The sequence below is a fragment of the Pecten maximus genome, chromosome 12 (genome assembly GCF_902652985.1).
Source record: "Pecten maximus chromosome 12, xPecMax1.1, whole genome shotgun sequence".
In the NCBI taxonomy this organism is placed as follows: Eukaryota; Metazoa; Mollusca; class Bivalvia; order Pectinida; family Pectinidae; genus Pecten; species Pecten maximus.
The window spans coordinates 12973119-12994333 of NC_047026.1; the positions used below are offsets into that span (position 1 = coordinate 12973119).

The 21215-nt window shown below is 32.4% G+C and overlaps 1 protein-coding gene across 2 annotated transcripts; it reads right to left on the reverse strand.

Annotated features, from left to right (window-relative positions):
* Positions 1-219: 219 nt before the first annotated feature.
* On the reverse strand, positions 220-20584 carry LOC117339643 (clarin-2-like). 2 transcript variants are annotated; one of them, XM_033901350.1, is made up of 4 exons: positions 19960-20572; positions 14875-15006; positions 9357-9542; positions 220-8862 (listed from the first exon to the last, which is right to left on the reverse strand). In XM_033901350.1, exons 1-4 carry the CDS (start codon positions 20213-20215, stop codon positions 8597-8599), a joined length of 840 nt encoding a protein of 279 aa, XP_033757241.1. In that variant the 5' UTR covers positions 20216-20572; the 3' UTR covers positions 220-8596. The 2 variants fall into 2 exon arrangements, with proteins under 2 accessions (XP_033757241.1, XP_033757242.1); XM_033901351.1 differs by lacking the exon at positions 14875-15006 and having other exon boundaries at positions 19960-20584.
* Positions 20585-21215: the final 631 nt, after the last annotated feature.

The window sequence follows — 21215 nt, forward strand, 5'->3', positions numbered from 1 at the left end:
CATCCGACCACTTCCTAGGGTTACATTCACTTCCATTCTCTGCACCCCTGGAATATATTGTAACAAAATCAAAGATATTTGATTGGCATTAAAACATCAGCCCAGATCAAACTTAATCTTTTTGTGATATCCATGAGATATTAGTGACTAAGCATTCAAGCCAATGACATGACGTCGAGAATTCCACCTGGTTTGTGACAGAATAAACAAGTCTTTAGGAACATTTCTATTATTTTATTCCTCTTGGTTCTACCAGTTACATGTAAATTATGTGCTTTACATTCATGTAAGAAAGTCATGGCATTACATACAGTCTAACTCTCAAATGCGAACTTTCAACGACGGATGGTTCTAGTACAGTTGAAAAATTCAGTGATTATGGGACAATAAACTCATCACAAAATAAAAGTATCTATGATTATTTTACAAATTCACCTGATCAGTTTTACTGATAAAAACAAATCATGAATATGAATACTTCAAGTATGTAGAAGTTGTAAGCAATGCAACTCTAAAACTAAATACCAAAAAACTTGTTTTGCCCATTGTCTTTAACGAATTCAATTATTGATGAGGAATGCCGAAATGTTCCAAAAAATTGCTTGATTATGTTCATCTTCATATTGAATGGCAAAGACCATACATTTGTAATGGTTCTTAACCATGCTTCATACATTGTATAATCTATACTTTTTATATAGTTACTACACAATTTTTAATATATATGACCATTGCATTATAACTAAATTATATGAAAACTACTATAATATCTCTTTATTTTATGAAATAATTTAACCTTTTAATTAATTAACCAATCACATTAGGTAAGATATGTAAGAGTAACACTTAATTTGACCCTTTCTATAAAACTTTCAAGTTCGATTAATTATAGAATGTAGAAAAATCTGCTATCTATTTTCAATTTCAACCTTTTATTTAACTTTTTATAAAAAACTTTGATTAATTAAAGAATGTAGAAAAATCTGCTATCTATTTTCAATTTCACCCTTTTATTTAACTTTGATAATCAAGCATGATTACTTTTGTACTAAGTACTGTAACCCATCATCTTTAACGCCATTTACTGAATTACTAGGTTTCTGAATGCTTTTTTGAAAACAGAATGAAGAGTTGTCTGCCCTGACCTAGCTACATGTATCCATGGTGTAAGGGTTAGCTACCCTGACCTTTACATGTATGTACTAAGATTAGGATACCCAAACCTTGGTTTTAACAGTTTTATAAAAACTCGGGATGAGTTTATTATAAATGTGCCAAACAATACCTGTAAACCAGGAAGCTTGATTGGTACTTACACACTCGTATTAAGGTCAGAAGTTACAGGTTCAAATCTTGGTCATAATATAATTTTCCTCTGATGTTACATTATATATATAATAGTCATGGCTATGAGAACAACCAGTATGGAATGCTTGACTTGTTTAAATAAAAAAATATATAATTAACAAATGAAGGATTCAATAAACATCCATTATACATACATGTACCTAATAAAGGAAAACCCTAGTCTGAATTTTAATGCATTCATTTTACATACATGTATTACATCTTATGTATAATAACAACAAATGATATGTTAAAAATCAAACTTTGAACAAGTTTATATTGTAAAATCAATAAATCATCAATAAATTAATCATTAAAATCAATAGACTAGATTAGAAAAATCATTTGATTGATAAGAAATACAACAGAACACTAGAATCTATATTGTTTCGTAAACTGTGAACTAGGCATGAGGTAATCCTATATAATTTACTACAACATGCAGTGAATGCGACTGACTTAGATAAAAAACAAAAACACAAATTTACACATGTACACCCACACAAAGAATCTTACATGTATTTACTTACATATCAGAATTTAAGAAACAGATTTTCAAAATGTTTTCACTCCGGTGAAGTTAAAAAGAAATTCTATTAAAAAAATTGAAACAATTGTGAAATTATGTTTATTAACTAACCAATTTGTCAACGTTCACAAAAACAGCATATTGTCTGAGTGACATGAAATCAAAAATGGTGCTGTTTTGATTCCAGGCCTCTTTGTGATATTCTTGATGTACATGTATGTAATCAGGTTCGATTTTTCTGTAAAGGGAGGCAGCTTAAATGTATTTTTCTAATTTCTTCAATTTTATAAACATTTGTACATCTGAATAATATTTTAACCAACATATTCTGTGAAGAACTTTATATAATTGCAACTACATGGGGTATTAACTGTTTATGAGATAATCAATTAATATAGAGAAATGAACGACGAGATTTACCATTCGTACAAATCACAACTATATGATAATAGAACATACACGAAACATTTGTTACACTTCAGATAGTACTACATTTTTGCGAACAAATCACAACTACAAGTATTAGACAAAAACAAACAATTGTTGCGTCTTGTTACCAAATTTTTTTTTTTCGCGTACAAATCACAAACATTAGATAAACATGAAACATTTGTTTCATTACAGGAACCATGTAAAGCACCTCCGTTTAAAAATATTGTACATTTATATAGATAAAAAAATCCAAATCAAGAAACGTGTACTGTACATTTCAGTGTATAAACATATATATATATGTGTGTGTTATATACAATATCATATACATGGATATCAACACAATTCTACCATTACATACAAAAATATAGTCGCTCTACTTATGTACAATTGGACAGCCTAAAACAATCTGCCTATATATAACCCTGTGTCTGTTTAGCCTGTACTCTGCTCTGTCTGGCTAAAACCTACAGGAATGTGTATAAAAGGTCAATACTCGTATAAGTTTTCTTATACAATGTCAAAATCAATCCCGAGATAAATAAACCTGTATGGGTATCTAACATTGTGGATATTTTTTGCCATCTGTGTTTTGTTTACAGTTTTATTAAGTTTTGATAGAATCTTGAATAACTTCATCCCAACAGAAAACATACAAGTAGGGAGCCGATAACGATATTGAAGGGCAGATAATTCAAATAATGTTTTATTACTTTTGGCGCCAATAATGATATTGAAGGGCAGATAATTCAAATAATGTTTTAATTATTTTTGTCAAGTTTTGATTGAAATATTTAATAGTTTACAATGTAGTTTTGAAAAGTACCTGTATCTTTATTTTCTGTGCATTTTCCAGGTACAGATCAACCCCCGAACATAATATTTTTATAAAAATTTGAGGTTTGAGGGTAAGTCCCTTACTTCTCCCTGTGCTTTACTCCTTACTTAAGACTCTAGGTATTTCACAGATTAAATATGGGTGTCCTATAAAATGTTCATCACCATAAAATACTCACCTGGGTAAGAATTTCATGGGGTATGAAAATTTGAAATGACACCGATACGCCAGATGCCAGTGATAAATCAACTGCATTAAGCTATGTAGACACAAGGTTGTCGCATCATGAAATGTTACAAACAATAATTAGGAAATACAAAATATTCTGAAATCTTTAATCATTAAATGGTACTTTGTCGAGAGTTTCTGAGTGGAAATTTCAGATTTATGTATAAATTCTAATGATCCAGACCAAAATCTCACATGATGAAAAACGTACCACTTTTGTAAAAGGTTTCAAGGATAAAATGGCAAACACTTATTAATTACAGTTGAAACTATAATAACAGCAACATAGATTATATTGACTAGCCTCACACTTATAGTTATTTTCAAAATACTATATGCCCAGTAAAAATATTATCTAACAGAAAAATATAGGTGAAAACAATACATAGATAATAAAGTTGTGCCTACTTTAAATGTTTAAATCCTTAAGAATAATGGCAAGGGTTCACAATATCCACAATTAATTTCTATTCACCAACAGGTAAAATATAATTGTCTAATGGACAAAAATGCCTCTGTTTCTAATGAAAGTTTTGTTTATGGTTCAAAATTAATCTCAGATGAATAGTTTGAGACAGGCCCTCAGAACAATGATTAGACTAGAAAAGGCATTGCTTAAAATCAGCATAATAAGGCTACTATAATTTAATAGTGTATATAAAACATATTATTTGGAAATATTTCAAATAAAGAATCCACTATTTCAGGCCAGGAGCTAAAACAAAGAATTGAAAATCTGATACAACAGACAAGAAGAACTCCTAATGATTAAAGAGTCAGAACTAAACGTAGTATTTGTACTGAACATTGCTGTGTCCATCTATATCACCTTTAGTATGGGAGTTTTTTGCGTAATAGAATTATGATTATAAGCTCTTCCTCCTAAAAGAGAAAACAAAATATTATAAAACCTGACCTTGCAAAAATGAAGAAAAATTGTGAAAATGCATTGAAACAACATTGATAAACATTGCTAGATAAAAGCATATTCACTGAATTTTTCCGATTCTCTTTATACTCTAATAGATATTTACCTAAATTTCTGTTCATGACTGATGGACATTTGAAATATCATGATGATTGATCACTACTCATTAAGTTATTTACAACACTGCTTGGTACAGAACAACAATGGGTTTGTCCACAGTACACAGGATAATATTATAAATATCATTTTGGGGGCAAGAGCTGTGAAATAAATATGGCAAGTAATTATTCATCATCTTTATAAAACAACTTATAAAAGTATCTAACTGCACATGATCACAAAGGTTGTTAAATGGTCAATTGGAGGGGAAATACATTTCAATGAGTATATGCCTAAAAGACAATACAAATACAGAGCTGTAGCTAAAAAATTTGTTTGCCAACTTCACAAGTATTTACAGCAGGTCTGATCTTTATAATGCAAATGTTTTTCATGGCTAATTTTTATTTTTTATTTTACTCTTTACTTAAAGTTTTAAGCACTGAAAGTTGATTTTTGCATTTTTCAAATTTATGCTCTTCTTACAAAAGTTTGGAGCATAAAAGATTGTATTCTTGCTTTTTTTCTCTTTTTTTGTGTGCAGAAATTATGAAAATGCTCCTTATTTTTCTAAATATGAAATGGACTGGTGAGAACACTGCTGTTTTGTGGGAACCCTACTGTCCACTACAACTAAACCGGACAAGTTTTTTTATTTTACAAATATAACTCATCACTTCCTGTTAAAATGTACTTCCATTTTCAAGGTATCCATTTTTCATGACTTTGTTCCATTTTCAGAAGTACAAAAACAACTCTCTGAAAATAGCGACCTTAACACCACAAAAATGTTTTTCAAATTATCCATGTCAATAATTGTAGTAGTTATACGATTAATTTCCCAAATGCCAACTTTCGAACTTGAAAAGTGAAATATATGGAATGTATTCAACTTTAAAACAATATAGTTATTAAGTAAATTTTCAACATATTGTGTGAGAAAATGAAAACATATGGCTCAAATACTCTCAAATAAATTCAAATACAACCTCTTCAACATGATATGGTAGCAATAATATAACAATTTTGATCAGATTTTTTAGCATGTGATCTATATTAGCATATCAACAACAACAACAACAACATGTGGCAGATGCCAATATCACAATTACGGACATCAAAATAACAAAACCTTCCTTGATTAAACACAAACATCTTGTCTTCATCATGTGCTCATGAAAAGGTCACCACCTTTATCAAATCTGAAGTTTATACTAATTGTGCATAATTTATGCAAATGAATTTTAACAGGCACCAATTATCACATGCATGTGTCTTGTGCAAAATACTTAAACAGTGAATTTAACTAAAAATTGATTGTGAACACACAAATACTTGAAACGTGTAAAAAGATAAGGTGTGTGCATTTTCATTAAGAACAACTATAAGAATGTTTTCCACCAAAACCAGCTGGCAAGAAAAACATTCCAATTCAGGGCAACGATAGGCATTAACAAATATTTTTAATTCGATTAATCGGGTAATCACATGATACTAATATATACAGGTACATAATTATGTAAGATTATGATAGAAAGTCTTAATTCTCTAAGTTTTATAGACAGTTGACGAAAATCAACACTCTCACTCTCAGAGCGCCAGGTGGTATTGGAAAAAATAAATATTAATAATGCTTGTAATTCACTGGCTTGAAATTAACCTCCGGTACAGAAAAACAGGGTGAAGTAATGTATATAAGATAAAAAGCAAAGAAAAAGCATCGAAAAACTACATCAACAATTATCTGGATGGATTTTGGATTTCATAATTACTAAAATAGCCATGATAATGGAACCAGAATCACTTTAGGTAGCTGTTTTCTTGTTACACATTCCAGATTCTTAGGAAAAACATCTTCTGTAAATCAGTATTTAAAACTTATAAAATGTTCTTACAAGAAACAAATTGATTATTGAATATTTTACTGTTTGGATTCACTGAAACTATTTATACCAAATAAAAAATAACAATCTTGAGGTTATTTAAACTTCAGTAATGTTAAATTACAGATTTTTCTAAAAATTCAAGTTAGACTGCAATAATGTTCATTAAACGAAGGTTATCCGCCAAGTCCACAGAGTTCCAATATTTGCCAAGGCAGAGTTAAACACAGAAAATTCAACTACAGGATGATTAAGTTCAATTCATGGCTATTTATAGGATTTCTAAGTAAAGATATTCATAACATCATCAGATTTTCTTGCATTGCATCTGTGTAAATATGACATTAAAAAAACAGATAAACTGTTAAACTACAGTTTTAACTCTACATCCATAAGCTTGTGACTATAAAATGATAGAAATAAGTTAAAGCAAACACAAATGTAGTCATGTACTTCAAGCTGTTACAGTAGCTCTTTGTTAATGGAGTAACTAGAAAATTAAAACAGGACTTTTTTTTAAGATGAGTTCTGGAAAATTGTTTCGAAACTATTATGAGACCCAATACCAAGAGATGTAATGGATTATTCAAGTGTTGGAAAATCCCGTAATAAAGGCATGATTTTACCTGGAATGTGTGATCCAACAATTTCATCAAATTTTTTTCCAAAAATATGTAGGATATGACTTTCACTGTTAATTATAAATGCCCTGTAGATGTGCATATCATTGTATATACAACTGATTGAAATTTATATTGGTTTTGGTATTAGAACTATATGTCAATTTCAATTTAACATACTAGAAAGAAATTCACCATAATTATATAATTTAGCTCAAGAGATTTTAGATATTGGATAAATATGCAAAATCAACAAAACAAAATATTCCACAGAAACATGTTTTCATGAAACTGATCTTGGCCCCACCACGGAGTAACCAACATTTCAAGGAATGACAAAATATATTTGTAAAACAATTTTTTTTTTTAAATGACAAAAGTAAATTTTTGAAAAATATAAATGATTTTCATCAACCAAGTTAGGTGTGGATGGATTCAAACTAGCAAACTATTATGGCATAATTACCCTGCTACCCAATTAACATTTTGGGCGCCAAGGTACAGATAACTTTATATAGCAAATGTATAATAATCAGTACCAAGCAAATTTCTTTGTATTTACTATAAGAATGGTACATTATATAATAATCCAAAGTAATTTTTCCAAAGTACAACAGCAGGTACCAGGTTTTACTGCCCTGCCCTCAAGCTTTCAGACTTTCTCTCCATAGGTCAAGGAGAGACAGAGCAAACTTGGACTTGACCTTGGCGAAATAAGCATAAATCATTTTTGCCTCTTCAACAGAAACCTACTGTAGACTCCTTGAGTGGTCAAACAATATGTTACTCTGTTGTTGTCACACCAACAAAATGCCCTAAAATGGCCTGACAGGGTCGACCTACACTTTAAAACAACCAGTCTGTGCCCTACACCCTAAAATGACCAGTCTGTGCCCTACACCCTAAAATGACCAGTCGGGGCCCTACACTTTAAAACGACCAGTCGGGGCCCTACACCCTAAAATGACCAATCAGGGCCATACACCCTAAAATGACCAGTCGGGGCCCTACACCCTAAAATGACCAGTCGGGGCCCTACAATCTGCTTAATATTCTTCCAGTGGACAGACCAACATAATCCCTTAAATGCAGCCCGACAGATGACCTTTAACCTCAAAATCCCTTAAGAGGTCAACATTATCCCTCACAACTTGTACACACATAACATCAACCCTCTCAGAACCTACTACAAATCGCTGGAGTGGTCAAAGTACAACAGCAGCCACTTCAATCATTTATAGATCATGCAACAACTCTTTTAAATGTTAAAGAATCTTGAAGTTTACAAATTTTCTTCAGGGAAATATTTTTGTTATGAAGTAGATTTTCCAATTTTTACAGGCCAATAAAACAGCAATTTTTCAGTCATATCTATTTTACAGAAAACAAGTCCAGCTCATTTTTTACTGACACAAGCGATTGTCCATACAAAGTTGGAATTCATTTTATGCAATGGTATTGTGGGTACAGACAAAGAGATTTTTTTTTTTTTCATAGAGCTACCATCGTATACGTATACTAAAAATTCTTGAATCATTTAATACAAAAAGAGCTGTTGCATGATTTTACATGTTTTTTCATTTAAAGCCAAATGCCACACTTCCATGGGAATGTACCTTGATATGTTAACATTTTCATTAATGCATAAAGATACAATATTGTTTACAATATTTGTACAGTATGGCATTTATGTTAATACAGTATAATTCCGTTATCGATGACTTTGTCAGCCTCCCGTGTGAAGCCACATTTGAGTCGGACTCCGGAGAACATGAGCAGTAACAGGTTTATCAAGTAGAGGCCAGTAGCGCCCACCAGTAAGTAGAAAGAGTAATCAAGATTGGCGTTGTCCTCGGTGCTGAAGTGAGCAAGTCGATCCTCCAACGGTAGCACATTGTACTTGTAGTAACGGAAGTACAGAACAAGGTACATCACCATCCCGAGGGCCGAAAACAGTACTGGAAAAGAAAATACATTCATATTTTATCAATTATGGGACCTTTGACGAGGTCAATATATTCTACCAGGTTTATATACGTGTAACACCAAATTAACTGAAGCAAAGGTCCTTATTTTTATATTAGATATGGACCTTGTTTGCAAAAGGGTGGATTTTTATTATATTAATCTTGATAACAGGATATTATGTCACCATGATCATGACGTCATTAATGTAATATTTACTCAGTGTTTCTAAAAATAAAAACATCACGTTAATATCTCAAAATATTGACTTCCATGTGACCATGTTTTAGCCAATGAGAAAAGAGAAAAATCAGACCATACCTAATATTTAATCATATCATGGTTTGTCACAATCTGTTGCAAATCAAAATAATGAATGCCAAGACTACAATACTAGTATATAGGTCTCTGGTATTACAACTGAAATATGACACAAACCAAGAAACAATTAAAATTTTCAATTAAGAGAACAGTATAAGCTTCTTACATGCCAGACCGTTCCAGAGATAAAGGCCCATGGGGCCTGTGATAGTTTCTATTGGTTTGCCGACAATGTTGAAGATGGAGAATCCAATGGAGACCAACCCCCAGGCCATGCCAAGTGATGATAACACAATGGTGGCAACCCACAGTCCATACGGGAACAGGCCGAACTCGTACAACTCTTCTTTTACTGTAACACAGACAGAGTAGGTTAATAATGGTGGAACTCGTACAACTCTTATTTTACTGTAACACAGACAAAGTAGGTCAGTAATGGTGGAACTCGTACAACTCTTCTTTTACTGTAAAACAGACAAAGTAGGTCAGTAATGGTGGAACTCGTACAACTCTTCTTTAACTGTAAAACAGACAGAGTAGGTTAGTAATGGTGGAACTTGTACAACTCTTCTTTTACTGTAAAACAGACAAAGTAGGTCAGTAATGGTGGAACTCGTACAACTCTTCTTTTACTGTAAAACAGACAGAGTAGGTCAGTAATGGTGGAACTCGTACAACTCTTCTTTTACTGTAAAACAGACAGAGTAGGTTAGTAATGGTGGAACTCTTACAACTCTTCTTTTACTGTAAAACAGACAGAGTAGGTTAGTAATGGTGGAACTTGTACAACTCTTCTTTTACTGTAACACAGACAGAGTAGGTCAGTAATGGTGGAACTCGTACAACTCTTCTTTTACTGTAAAACAGACAGAGTAGGTCAGTAATGGTGGAACTCGTACAACTCTTCTTTAACTGTAAAACAGACAGAGTAGGTCAGTAATGGTGGAACTCGTACAACTCTTCTTTTACTGTAACACAGACAGAGTAGGTCAGTAATGGTGGACAGAGATACACTAGAACTTGTTTGCATTTGTAACATTTCAAGGACAACTAGATCTGTAGATCAATTTTATTTTGTGTGATATCACAGGGACTTGACACAAATTTCTGGCCCAGGGTACCGGTCGATATACATGATGTAGTATACAAACATTTATATGAATCATGGGTTGAGAATTTGTGTCCCTGTGTATGTTATTGCAGTGGTTCTTAATTATCATTGTTGACCTGTAATTTACGTTGTTTTATTTGTATACATAATTATACAGTGTATAATATAATAACATATCAATTCAAATAAACACCCCTTCTGAATTAAGGGGATTGACATTCTTCAAAGATGGCTAATTATTTAAAATAGCAATGTGTTTTCTGCTAACATTACCAATCCTAAATTATTGTGCCTTGAAACCCTGAAGCATTTTTGTCCATTTTCAAGGAAGGACAAGGTCAACATTCCTTGTCCACATAGCCAGTCAGTTAAAACTGTCAAGTTAGTGGAAACACATATATTTTATTTCTTAAGCCTTAGCAAGATCTAGAGTTTCGGTTGCACAGTGAATTGAGATTTTGATCATTTATTCCGTTTTTTATCATCTCAATAAGAAAATAAAAGAGATGCAGTATTTAGGGAACGGACGTTTATTGAAAGGAATATGGTAAGAACACAGGTCCTAGCCTCGTCTGTCAATACATCCAATATAATGATTATATATTGGATGTACAGACGAGGCTAGGACCTGTCGTATGAATAATGTTTTCATGCAAGTGAGCTAATGTGACACAAGGTAAATTAAGATGTGGAAGACGAAATTCATAAAATATTAGTTTAGTCTGTAATCAATAAACACAGTAACACACGTGTTAATTCAGCCAAACAAAACACTGACTTAACGAACCGTTACTAAATGCTTCAGCTGTTTCTTACTGTAATAAATGTAAAGCTTGAACAATATATCTGTAGATAATGTATAGCAATCTACATAGAAGGGCAGTAAATGTTTTTCATGGTACTATATATAGACTCTTTATTACTCTCTCAACATGTGTTAAAAGAGGTCAATCCTTTTATTTTTCCATGGAAAATTTACAACCAGGTTAGGGAGATCTTCTCCTTATATTAGCTCAATCGTTTAAGCATAGGACTTATTTTATCTTAAGCCAGAGGGCCAGGTTCAATCCCTAGCTAGCTGAGACAGTGATTTTAAATTTAATAAATCATGAACTCTAGATCCGTTACAAACAAACACACACACATATATATAAAGGTGGTCAATTTACAAATATTTCCAGATATGATTAATTAATTATGGCATAATATTATAAAACGTAATCCAGACTTTTGACAGTTATCTAAATGCATGTTAAGAAGCAGTGCATAGAAGTAGCCTTGATTGGTGTCAACTACTATATAAACTACATATATATACATGTATGAATGATATACAAATGATATATATATGTATGTACAAATAAGTAAAAACACCATAAAGCTTAATCCATTGTTGTAACAGAGTAATTGTTTTAGTGACTATAGACCAAACTGGGTCAGACCTTCAGGCCCCTCAGCTAATTAGGAATCAACGATCCATTTCAATTAATAATTGAAAATAATCGAAGATTCTAGCGGGTAAATGAATTCCTTGGTTTACAATTTAATATGTGTAACTAAGTATTTACCATCTCTAGAGCCCAGTAGTTCAGAGTCTGAACAGGTTATTAAAATGTTTTCATTTTACAACATGTTTCAAAAAAAAAATTTCTATAAGATTAAATTTAAAAAGTTTAAAACTATGCCTGATCAGAGATTAAAAATAATCTCAGTACGAAACAAAACGTAGTTTTTTAGATATTTTATAAAAGATAATTCCTTTAGAAAAATTGAATCATTAACTCATGCTGCTCTTAATCTAGATTTGAAAAATTGTTACCCCAATACATTATAGCAGTAAAACCCAGTAAAATGGTGGAAACATTTTTTGTGTAAAAAACATTAGTCAATAGTACCTGTAAAATTCTGTCAGCCATTTTGTTTCTGACTGATCTCAAAATTAAACATACACCACTAAAGATCATGAAGAACCCACACATAAAATTTGAGATGGATCTATTCAGCATTTCACAAGGAATAGCGGTTACAAAAATTGTTTCCAGACAGAAGGACACACAGATGGACCACAGATCACGGACGAACGGTAATTTAAATAGCCCACTTCATCAGATTGTGGGCTCAAAATATAAATTCTAATGATATTTTGCAACGTATGACAAAAAATTTAACCCTAAAACAATTTGAACAAGGCCTCTCGAGCAATACGAGTCCCCTCGCTATTTCAACATTGACCAATGAGATCATAGTTGTGACATAGCTATACTATATAGGCACTTGTATCTGGTAATTAACACCCAGAGTTAAAATACATAGAACATATCTAAGATATTGGATTTTAATTCTGGGTGTTAATTACCAGATTCAAGTGTTGATTGGTTGTAAGTGTATGAAGTATTAGGAAAATCCACCTATAAAATGAATGTGACGCATGCAATCATATAAAACGCCTATTACACATCATACATATAAAATGCCTATTACACATATGTATGTAAAACGCCTATTACAAGTCATACATATCAAACGCCTATTACACATGCATACATGTAAAACGCCTATTACACATATGTATGTAAAACGCCTATTACAAGTCATACATATCAAACGCCTATTACACATGCATACATGTAAAACGCCTATTACACATATGTATGTAAAACGCCTATTACAAGTCATACATATCAAACGCCTATTACACATGCATACATGTAAAACGCCTATTACACATGCATACATGTAAAACGCCTATTACACATGCATACAGAAAGGAATCTAATGTCACGTCTCCACAATAAATCAGAGTCAGTGGGGCTATTACACAGCCTTCACGCGCTTTATCTACAATTAATATTCCTCAGTGAGTTTTATTGATTTCCAGATTGAAAATCACACTGAGAATATATTGGGTGTCGTTTGTTCAGTAATCTGTTATCTTTGTGACATCCGTGTAGACTGTAATTGTATTTACCGATATGGAGACATCGTGATCAAGTAGCTTTAAACTCCATGATATACAGTTTTATATAAATATATCAAGGTACATATTGTATGGGGAATCCCCAACCAACACCTCATATCTCTAGGTGTACCTAGAAGCCATGTATCCTAAAATAAGCCTATAGGACAGACAATGCAAGCAAGTCATCAATTTGCATTGGACTCCATGTTAGATTGAGCTAAAATATTTCTGGAGACTTCTTGAAGCCATAAGAAACAGCAATTATGGTAATTTCTCAACTGGAAATATATCTAATACAGGTACAAGTGTACTTATTTATTCCCAAAATTTGGAGTTAAATATATTCTTGAAAAATTTTAATATTCTTAAAAAAATTATTTATTTAAGTTTTCTTTTCAATATAAACAAAAAGTTCCAATCCTGAAAAAGGATACAATTTGTATTTAGTGTATTGAGGGAATTTTTTTACTTCTTGTAGAATTAACATGGTGTGGAGGCCGTATTGAACTATCGACTTACCATGTTACCACACAGATTATATGTATCACATGGTTGGTTACGGTGGCAATCACTATATATGCATATGGGATCCGGTGACTCTAGAGTCGTTCTACATTATCCGGTAAGGACCGATTTTATAACTCATCAGATTTCGATTTTATAACTCATCAGATTTCACATACTAAAACCCGTCATAATATGCTTCACAAAAGGTTAAGGACACTTTGAAATGGATTGCCAATCGATGTGGATGGTGCTTGATGATGAATTATATATGGTGACTTCCAACTGAAGTACATAATATGTAAATTACTTCGGCGGAAATTTGGGTGAAACATTGCTCAACATAGCATAATTCACTTCCCTGGTTCAAGTACCAATTGGGAGAAACAACACATTGTTACTACATGTATTTATGAAAAATTCAGTTTCTTTTATAGAATCTTTTTTTAAATATCAACTTTTTATCAAAATATGCACAAATTCATGTCAATATAATAAAGCACACCAAACTTATAATGAAAATAACTTCAGCTTAACAGATTAAGAAAGATTAAATAATTATCAATAGTAGATGCTCTCTGGTGGGCTAGCAAAACTGTAATCTGAATCAATAAATGACTGACCATGATTATATGAGGATGCAACATTTTCGAGCTACCAAAGAAGCAGAAATAGAAAAAAAATCTGCATAAATGTACGAGTCGACTGTTTCTTGCAAGCCCTTGGAAACTATAGATGATACCTTTGGGTAAATAAACCTTCATATCAACCTGCAACGAGGGCCATCATTGCACAATATATATTGTATGCACATGTGCCCATGAATGTGTTTAAGTTGTATCTCTCTTCTACAAAAACGTCCTGCCAGCATTATTTTTACCTGTGGGTATGTATATATAGATAATGATGTTATTCCAACCTGAAAAAAATATACATCAGGTAACACAACACATAAAACTATGAACCTGATACAAAATTGCCTTCTTTTGATGGCCTTAGAGGCAGACTGGCAATAAAAGTTCAGCTAAACTAAAGCGATAAACACAAGAAATTGAAACTTATATATTGACGTGAAAACTTAAAAAACAAAACAAAAACGGAAATATTGACCTGATGTGTCTGTCAAGATGGCTGAAGCATTGTTGTATTCGTCTATGGCCGTCTGCAGTTTTGTTCTCTTGTTATAATTAGCTCTGGTGGTGTTGTACAAGAGACAATATCCAGATGATCCGTCACAAACCACTGTCACAAAACCAAACAAAATCAGGCATGCAAACTAACAAACACAACATCTAAAAACATAAAAAAAAACACAAAACTTAAAAAACAATAATAGTTGAAAATAGTAAGTTCCTAGCTACCGTAACCACTTTTCAGACAAAGTAAATGTACCTTGAAATTGAGTTAAAAATCACTTCAAAGTTGATTATTAACATTCTATTTGATAATGTGCTAAATTCTGAACAATACATTTTTGCAATATTACATTTATAACAAAATTTTATCATGGAAATATATTGTTTGGGGCGATATATGGTTCTGATCAGTAGTTTTATGTATGCATGATATGTTACAAATCTTTTTCAGACATTTTTTGTTAAAAAATCTTGGAAAAGTTACTTCAGGGATATGTAATAAAAGTTCCCATTTGATAACATATGTGCCAAGTTGGGCTTATTATATTACCTAACAATGTTAGTTAAAAGTTTGTCTATATATATATAGCTAGGTGATTTTGGAGGACAGTCTAAATAAAAAAGCAATCTACAGTAATAGCAAGTCCCCACCACATTTCGACATAATATTTTTAGATTAAACTTTTTTTTATTATTTTTTCATTAATAATTAAATATGTTCTAGTCTGCTTATTATACATTTATAGTGAAAGAGTTAGAATTGACCGGAGGTATATGTGGAAAATATATTCACATCAAAATTTAACAAATTTTCAAAATTCAAGATCTTCCTCATCATAGATGGGCAGATAACTTTACATTAGAAAATCTGTCATTGGAGATATATAACATGTTGTACACATGTACACTGACCCCTGAGCCTGTCAGACTATGATTACATCAAAAATACGATCTTAAAGATTATACCAACAGCTTATTCTCTGAGATAATCAATTAGAGTATACAATATGTATGTTTAATTTCATTTTACACCAATCATATGCATACCATACTTTTTTTTTCTTTCCTTTTTATCTATATTCAAAGCAATACTACAAGATCACAGATATGGATCTGGAGGATTTTGTCAAAGTTTTCTCTCAAGACTTAATTATAAAATGTATATTGAACAGATGTATCAATTATAAATGGAACATTACACTTTGCTTCTGTCATCATGGGAAGATAAAAGAATGAAGATCTAGAGTAGATATATAATATATATACAATATTCAACTTAATAAGCACACCAGTACCTGTCCTAATAAGGGCATCCCTACCTTTTTCAGGACAAGAGGCCAATGGGCCTTTATTGATATAAAGCCAATTTCATCAAAATCCATTCATATTTAGCCAAATTGTGCTCACAAGGTGCTATGGTATTTTCAGTGATTAATCATTCCCATTTATGTTACATATTACAAATATTTTCTCTGTCTGGGATAGGCCCCTCAGTACCTTGCATTACATTCAACACTTTCCTTTAACTCACATTTACAGTCGAATCTGTTCAAACGACCATCTCTATTTAGCAACCCTCTGTTGTAAGCGACCATTTCAATTCCTCCCCAGCGTTTTCGTTATATATTTTAACTCTATTAAGCAACCCTCCGTTTACGCGACCAGCGACCACAATTTTTCATTCCTGTGATAAAAATAACTCTCCAATAAGCGACTAGTAGTCTCCAAAATGCCTTCCATTACCATTTTCGCCTTGATAACAACAAAGTAGTTTTACTTTTCGTGCAAAAGGACGGGAGAGGAGGCGAAGAGATGCGACGGTCTATAGAATTCTGACGATTTTCAGACGTTTTATATATGATATATCAATTTGCATGAGAAATATAATAATGAAGGAATGCATAAACAGTTAACATACTGTTAAATCGTGATTTGTTATCTTTTTTGAGACATTCAAACAGATATTTGCCAGTGAAAAAGTCGCCGTTTTTAAAGTAGGAAATGCAGTAACGTAAATAATAATCGGAGTGGATACCCGGACCAAGTTTTCAGAAATTAAAAATATATATATAAATAATTTGAAAGTAATCTAATTAATCAATGAAATATATCATTATTGCCAATTTATAAAGTGAATAAAAAGCATGTGAACAATTTAGGATACCATCTCTATTAAGAGACCACTCTCCATTAAGAGACCATTTTTCAACTTCCCTTGAGTGGTCGCTTAATAAAGATTCGACTGTTATAGCTTTCTGGGTCCAAATGTTAATGTTTGACATTTGGACTAAACATTAATTAGCAAGGAAGCAAAATGTACATTATACACTTACTATGACAAAATACTTGTTTCCTTCCACCTCTATATTTGCTGGATAGATGGAAAAGAAAATACCAGTAAAATACCAGTATGATACTCATGTTAACTTTGATTTGATTTATTTAAACATTATTTACCTCCTCCACTAATCATATATATAACAGCCAGGGTCATTGTCAGAGATCCACATTGTCCTTGACCTTTAGACCAAAATGACCTTGACCTTTGATCCAATGACCTTGATCTTCGGTCAGTTGACTCCTTGTTTAATTCTTACCAACTGTGCTTCATAATATGTTATTTATTTGACAAAATATTCATCAGTGAAAAGATACAAAATTTGACCTTGACCTTTTGGCCTAATGACCTTGATTATTGACGTCAGTATGTATTTTTGTGAACAGAACATATTGACCAAAGTTCATGTATTTCGGCCAGTAAATACTAAACTGATCATGAGAGTTCAGTATTTGGTTGAACAGACAAAATGACAGGTAATCGAAGATTGGCAATTTGCAACAGACGCCACATCCTTTGGCCCTGGTCATGATCAGCTAAAAATGTCGATTTTGCTGTATTTATCACTACAATGATATACAAAAGGAAAGAGGTGTGGGATGTGTATACTGATGATCTTAAATAGAATCCTTTCAAAAACTGACACAAAAAAAAATGTGGGTGGAACACCCAACGCAGACGTCAGAGGGGGGTGGGGACAGGTGCCTTCTATAGGCTAGCTACGCCTGGTAACAATGCAGTGAGCTAATCAAATATCAGTATTTTGTACATGTACCATGTTTAAAGTTGCTGTATATACGGTGTGATGATGAAGCATGTTACAGTAGATATGTAGTAACAATATCTCAAGTGGTCTGTGTGTATCATGGCATTCATGGTAACACAAAATTCTGACAAACTCCCAGTTATATTATTCGCTGTAAAGTCCGGTCCTAAGAGTGTTGGTGTGAAATACTGGTGTCACTGATAGCAACTGTGGATACCAAAACGCTCCATCGAGACACGTAGACATGTTATCATGGAATTCAGGAAATACATCCCCCTAACGGCGGCATTATTGGACACTATCTAGGAAGTTATAAGATAGCATGATTTAAATATTTCAATGTATATAATGTGTATATGTATGTTTACACTTTTACATATTCTGAGGGGGGGGGGGGGGGGGGGGGGGGGGGGGGGGGTATTATCATAACAGTCTTTGAAGTTTATTATCTACTTATAATTTTAATTGAATTTTAAGAGAATATTGTAGCCCATAGATTCAAAGTATATATTAATAAACAGTGATTGATGTTGATCTTTTCCTTAATGTTGTTATGATGATCGGTAGGAATCGATTAACTAATCGGAAAAGCCTTCAATTTCCGATCATTGATGGTAAATTTTATAATCAAGTGATTGGCAGGAGATTGTTCTCTTTAATATATCAGGAGAAATTGACACAAATGTCACTGTCAATGGTCATATGTATAACTGACAATATTACATGGTGTTTAGACAATCTTTATGTACTAGCTGGTCTCAGTCTAAAATGAAAACCACCACCGAAGCTGAGTGTGTGCCGACTGAAGGACGCTGTGATAAAACTACCACATTTTAGTGCAGCTTCTCTTTAAAAATGAGACATTTGATTTAATTAATGAGATTTATAACTTAATTAGTCTAGTTTTGTCTATATATTTTTCACATCAAAAATACATACATTGGGTTTTGAATAATCTTTTACTAATAACACAATAAACAAATACATGAAAGTACTGTAAAACTAATTCTGAAAACCAATTATCAGATCGGTTTGCCTGCCGATTAAAACTGATTATTGATTTTGATTTTTAGCCGATTCTACAACACTACGTTTCCTCCATTTGTCAATGATAAATCCTCAATGCATAATGACTTGGAGTCATTATTTACCAACCCCACATTTCTGTGAAACTAACTACATGTATTATACATGTAGTTCTAAATGTAGAAAAACATTTAAATCAATGATTATCAGCATTTTCTAGTGAGTCACGATCATGGACTACTCTTATACGTATATGAGGTCTTATTCCACCTGATTACATTGGTGGATATTACATGACAGCCTGTCAAAAGTTCCTGTAGTGTAAACCTCTAATATTATTGGAGAAGATCATGGACATGCTATTTGTATAACATTAAGCATGGTAAGTATTGATGTGTCCCAATGAAAAAGGCCAAAATACCTATATATCTGGTATATCATTAAATAAAAAGGAGAAACATTTTAAAATTATGTTCGAATCCATTTGGGAATTCTTATATAATTAAGGAATTTTAAGTTTCATTGCTTAATTTGCAGTACGTACCTCCATTGATATATAGGAAAGAGACTGATGATAAAGAAATTTGTTAAATATAAGCCAGAGACATTTAACCAGCCGAAGTGAAACTGAATATTTGCAATCACAGAATCATGGTAATTTACACATCATACCGGTATAAAAAAACTAATTAATAATATATAATTCATCATTTTACAACATTCTCACTGAAATTATTATTTAATGTTTTTTTCTTTTCCAAATTTTCGAAAAAGATTCGAGAAATTTAAACCCAATGTCAATGCAGAGTTGTATTAAAGCACAAATCAAAGGTACATAACTTAAATCCTGAATACAACAACTTCTACCACATTTACAATATATTTACAATAGGAATATACCCGCACAGTAAACACAATGCATTTTATACCTTCGATTGTTTGCCGTCTCGCACCGACTCCATAATTAACGAATCTTGTTCCTGCAAATAATCCGAAAGTTATATTTCCTGTGAATTTCAGAGTTCCGTCAGTTTCAACGGTAGCATTTTTAGTCAATGTATTGTTTGTCTTCTGTGCAAACGCGGATATCCAATGTTCTGTGACAAATGCACCAACAACCAGCCCGATTGCTGCTAAGCTTACGAATATCGTAAATCCGACAAATCCCTTCTTTGTTTCCCCCATGTCCGCACAGAATTTCTCCTCTTTTGCTTCTGGTGGGAGCTGTGGTATTCACCGTGAATGGAGAATTACATTGAACAGATAACGAAAGTTGATAACAAATCTGTCACACCCAAGAGAAACCGGAAGTATAGCCCGATAGGTTAGACGCTTGGAATTCACGAGCGGATGAAGTTTTGTACGTTTCTTCCAAACTCGGTCCGTGTTCCTCGCACCAGACAAAGAAATGAAAACATTTTTTTTTATTTCTTGAATAACTTAATGAATAAATTTCAGCTTTCCCGCAAGAATCAAATTAAAAATTTGGACAAAGTTAGATAATGAGTTCGAAAACATAACAAACGGATTTTTTTTTTTTTTTTTAGAAAATTGAAGCAATAGAAAGACAGAGACATATATACATATATGTCTCTGAGAAAGATAAGAAGAAAGATGTAGACGATGTCTACTGATGAGCCGGAGGTTTCAAAGTTATGAATAACTGATTTGAAAAATGCAAGATGAGAAAGAGATAGAGGTTTTCTGCGGACGGCGACATTTTGTAAGAAGGGTTAATCTAGGGCTACAACGCTAGCTTAAATCTCTCACATTTTGCAGGGGAATGAAAATTGTTTTGTTTGAGTAAGTAAGTAAGTAAATAAGTAAAAGTAAATAAGTAAGTAAAAGTATGTAAGTAAGTAAAGTAATTACTTACTTGATTAATTAATAAATGAATAAATAAATGAATAAAATAAATAAATGAATAAATAAATGAATAAATAAATGAATGTTAACAAGGAGAAATTGACCTCAGGGTCAATTACATGGCAGTGTTATCTGTGACCACCAGAGAGAGTCTGGTGATCCCTGCCAGTACCGTCGTATCAGACAGCTAAATTGAGTTACCATGGATGTCAGGTGTCCCATGCTGATGCGTCCGGACCCTTATCACAGTACCTCATTAGCTGGCATCCCATCCATGTCATTTTAATCATTATAATTGCTATGTATGTTTAGACTGGGT

Bases quoted from the DNA above. Each gene is read 5' to 3' on its own strand.
- LOC117339643 (XM_033901350.1), bottom strand. From the start codon at position 20,215: ATGGGGGAAACAAAGAAGGGATTTGTCGGATTTACGATATTCGTAAGC. The intron at 15,007-19,959 runs GTATAAAATGCA...GTTTTGTGACAG, and splicing joins GAGACGGCAAACAATCGAAG to TGGTTTGTGACGGATCATCT. The intron at 9,543-14,874 runs GTCAATATTTCC...TCTGTGTTACAG, and splicing joins CATCTTGACAGACACATCAG to TAAAAGAAGAGTTGTACGAG.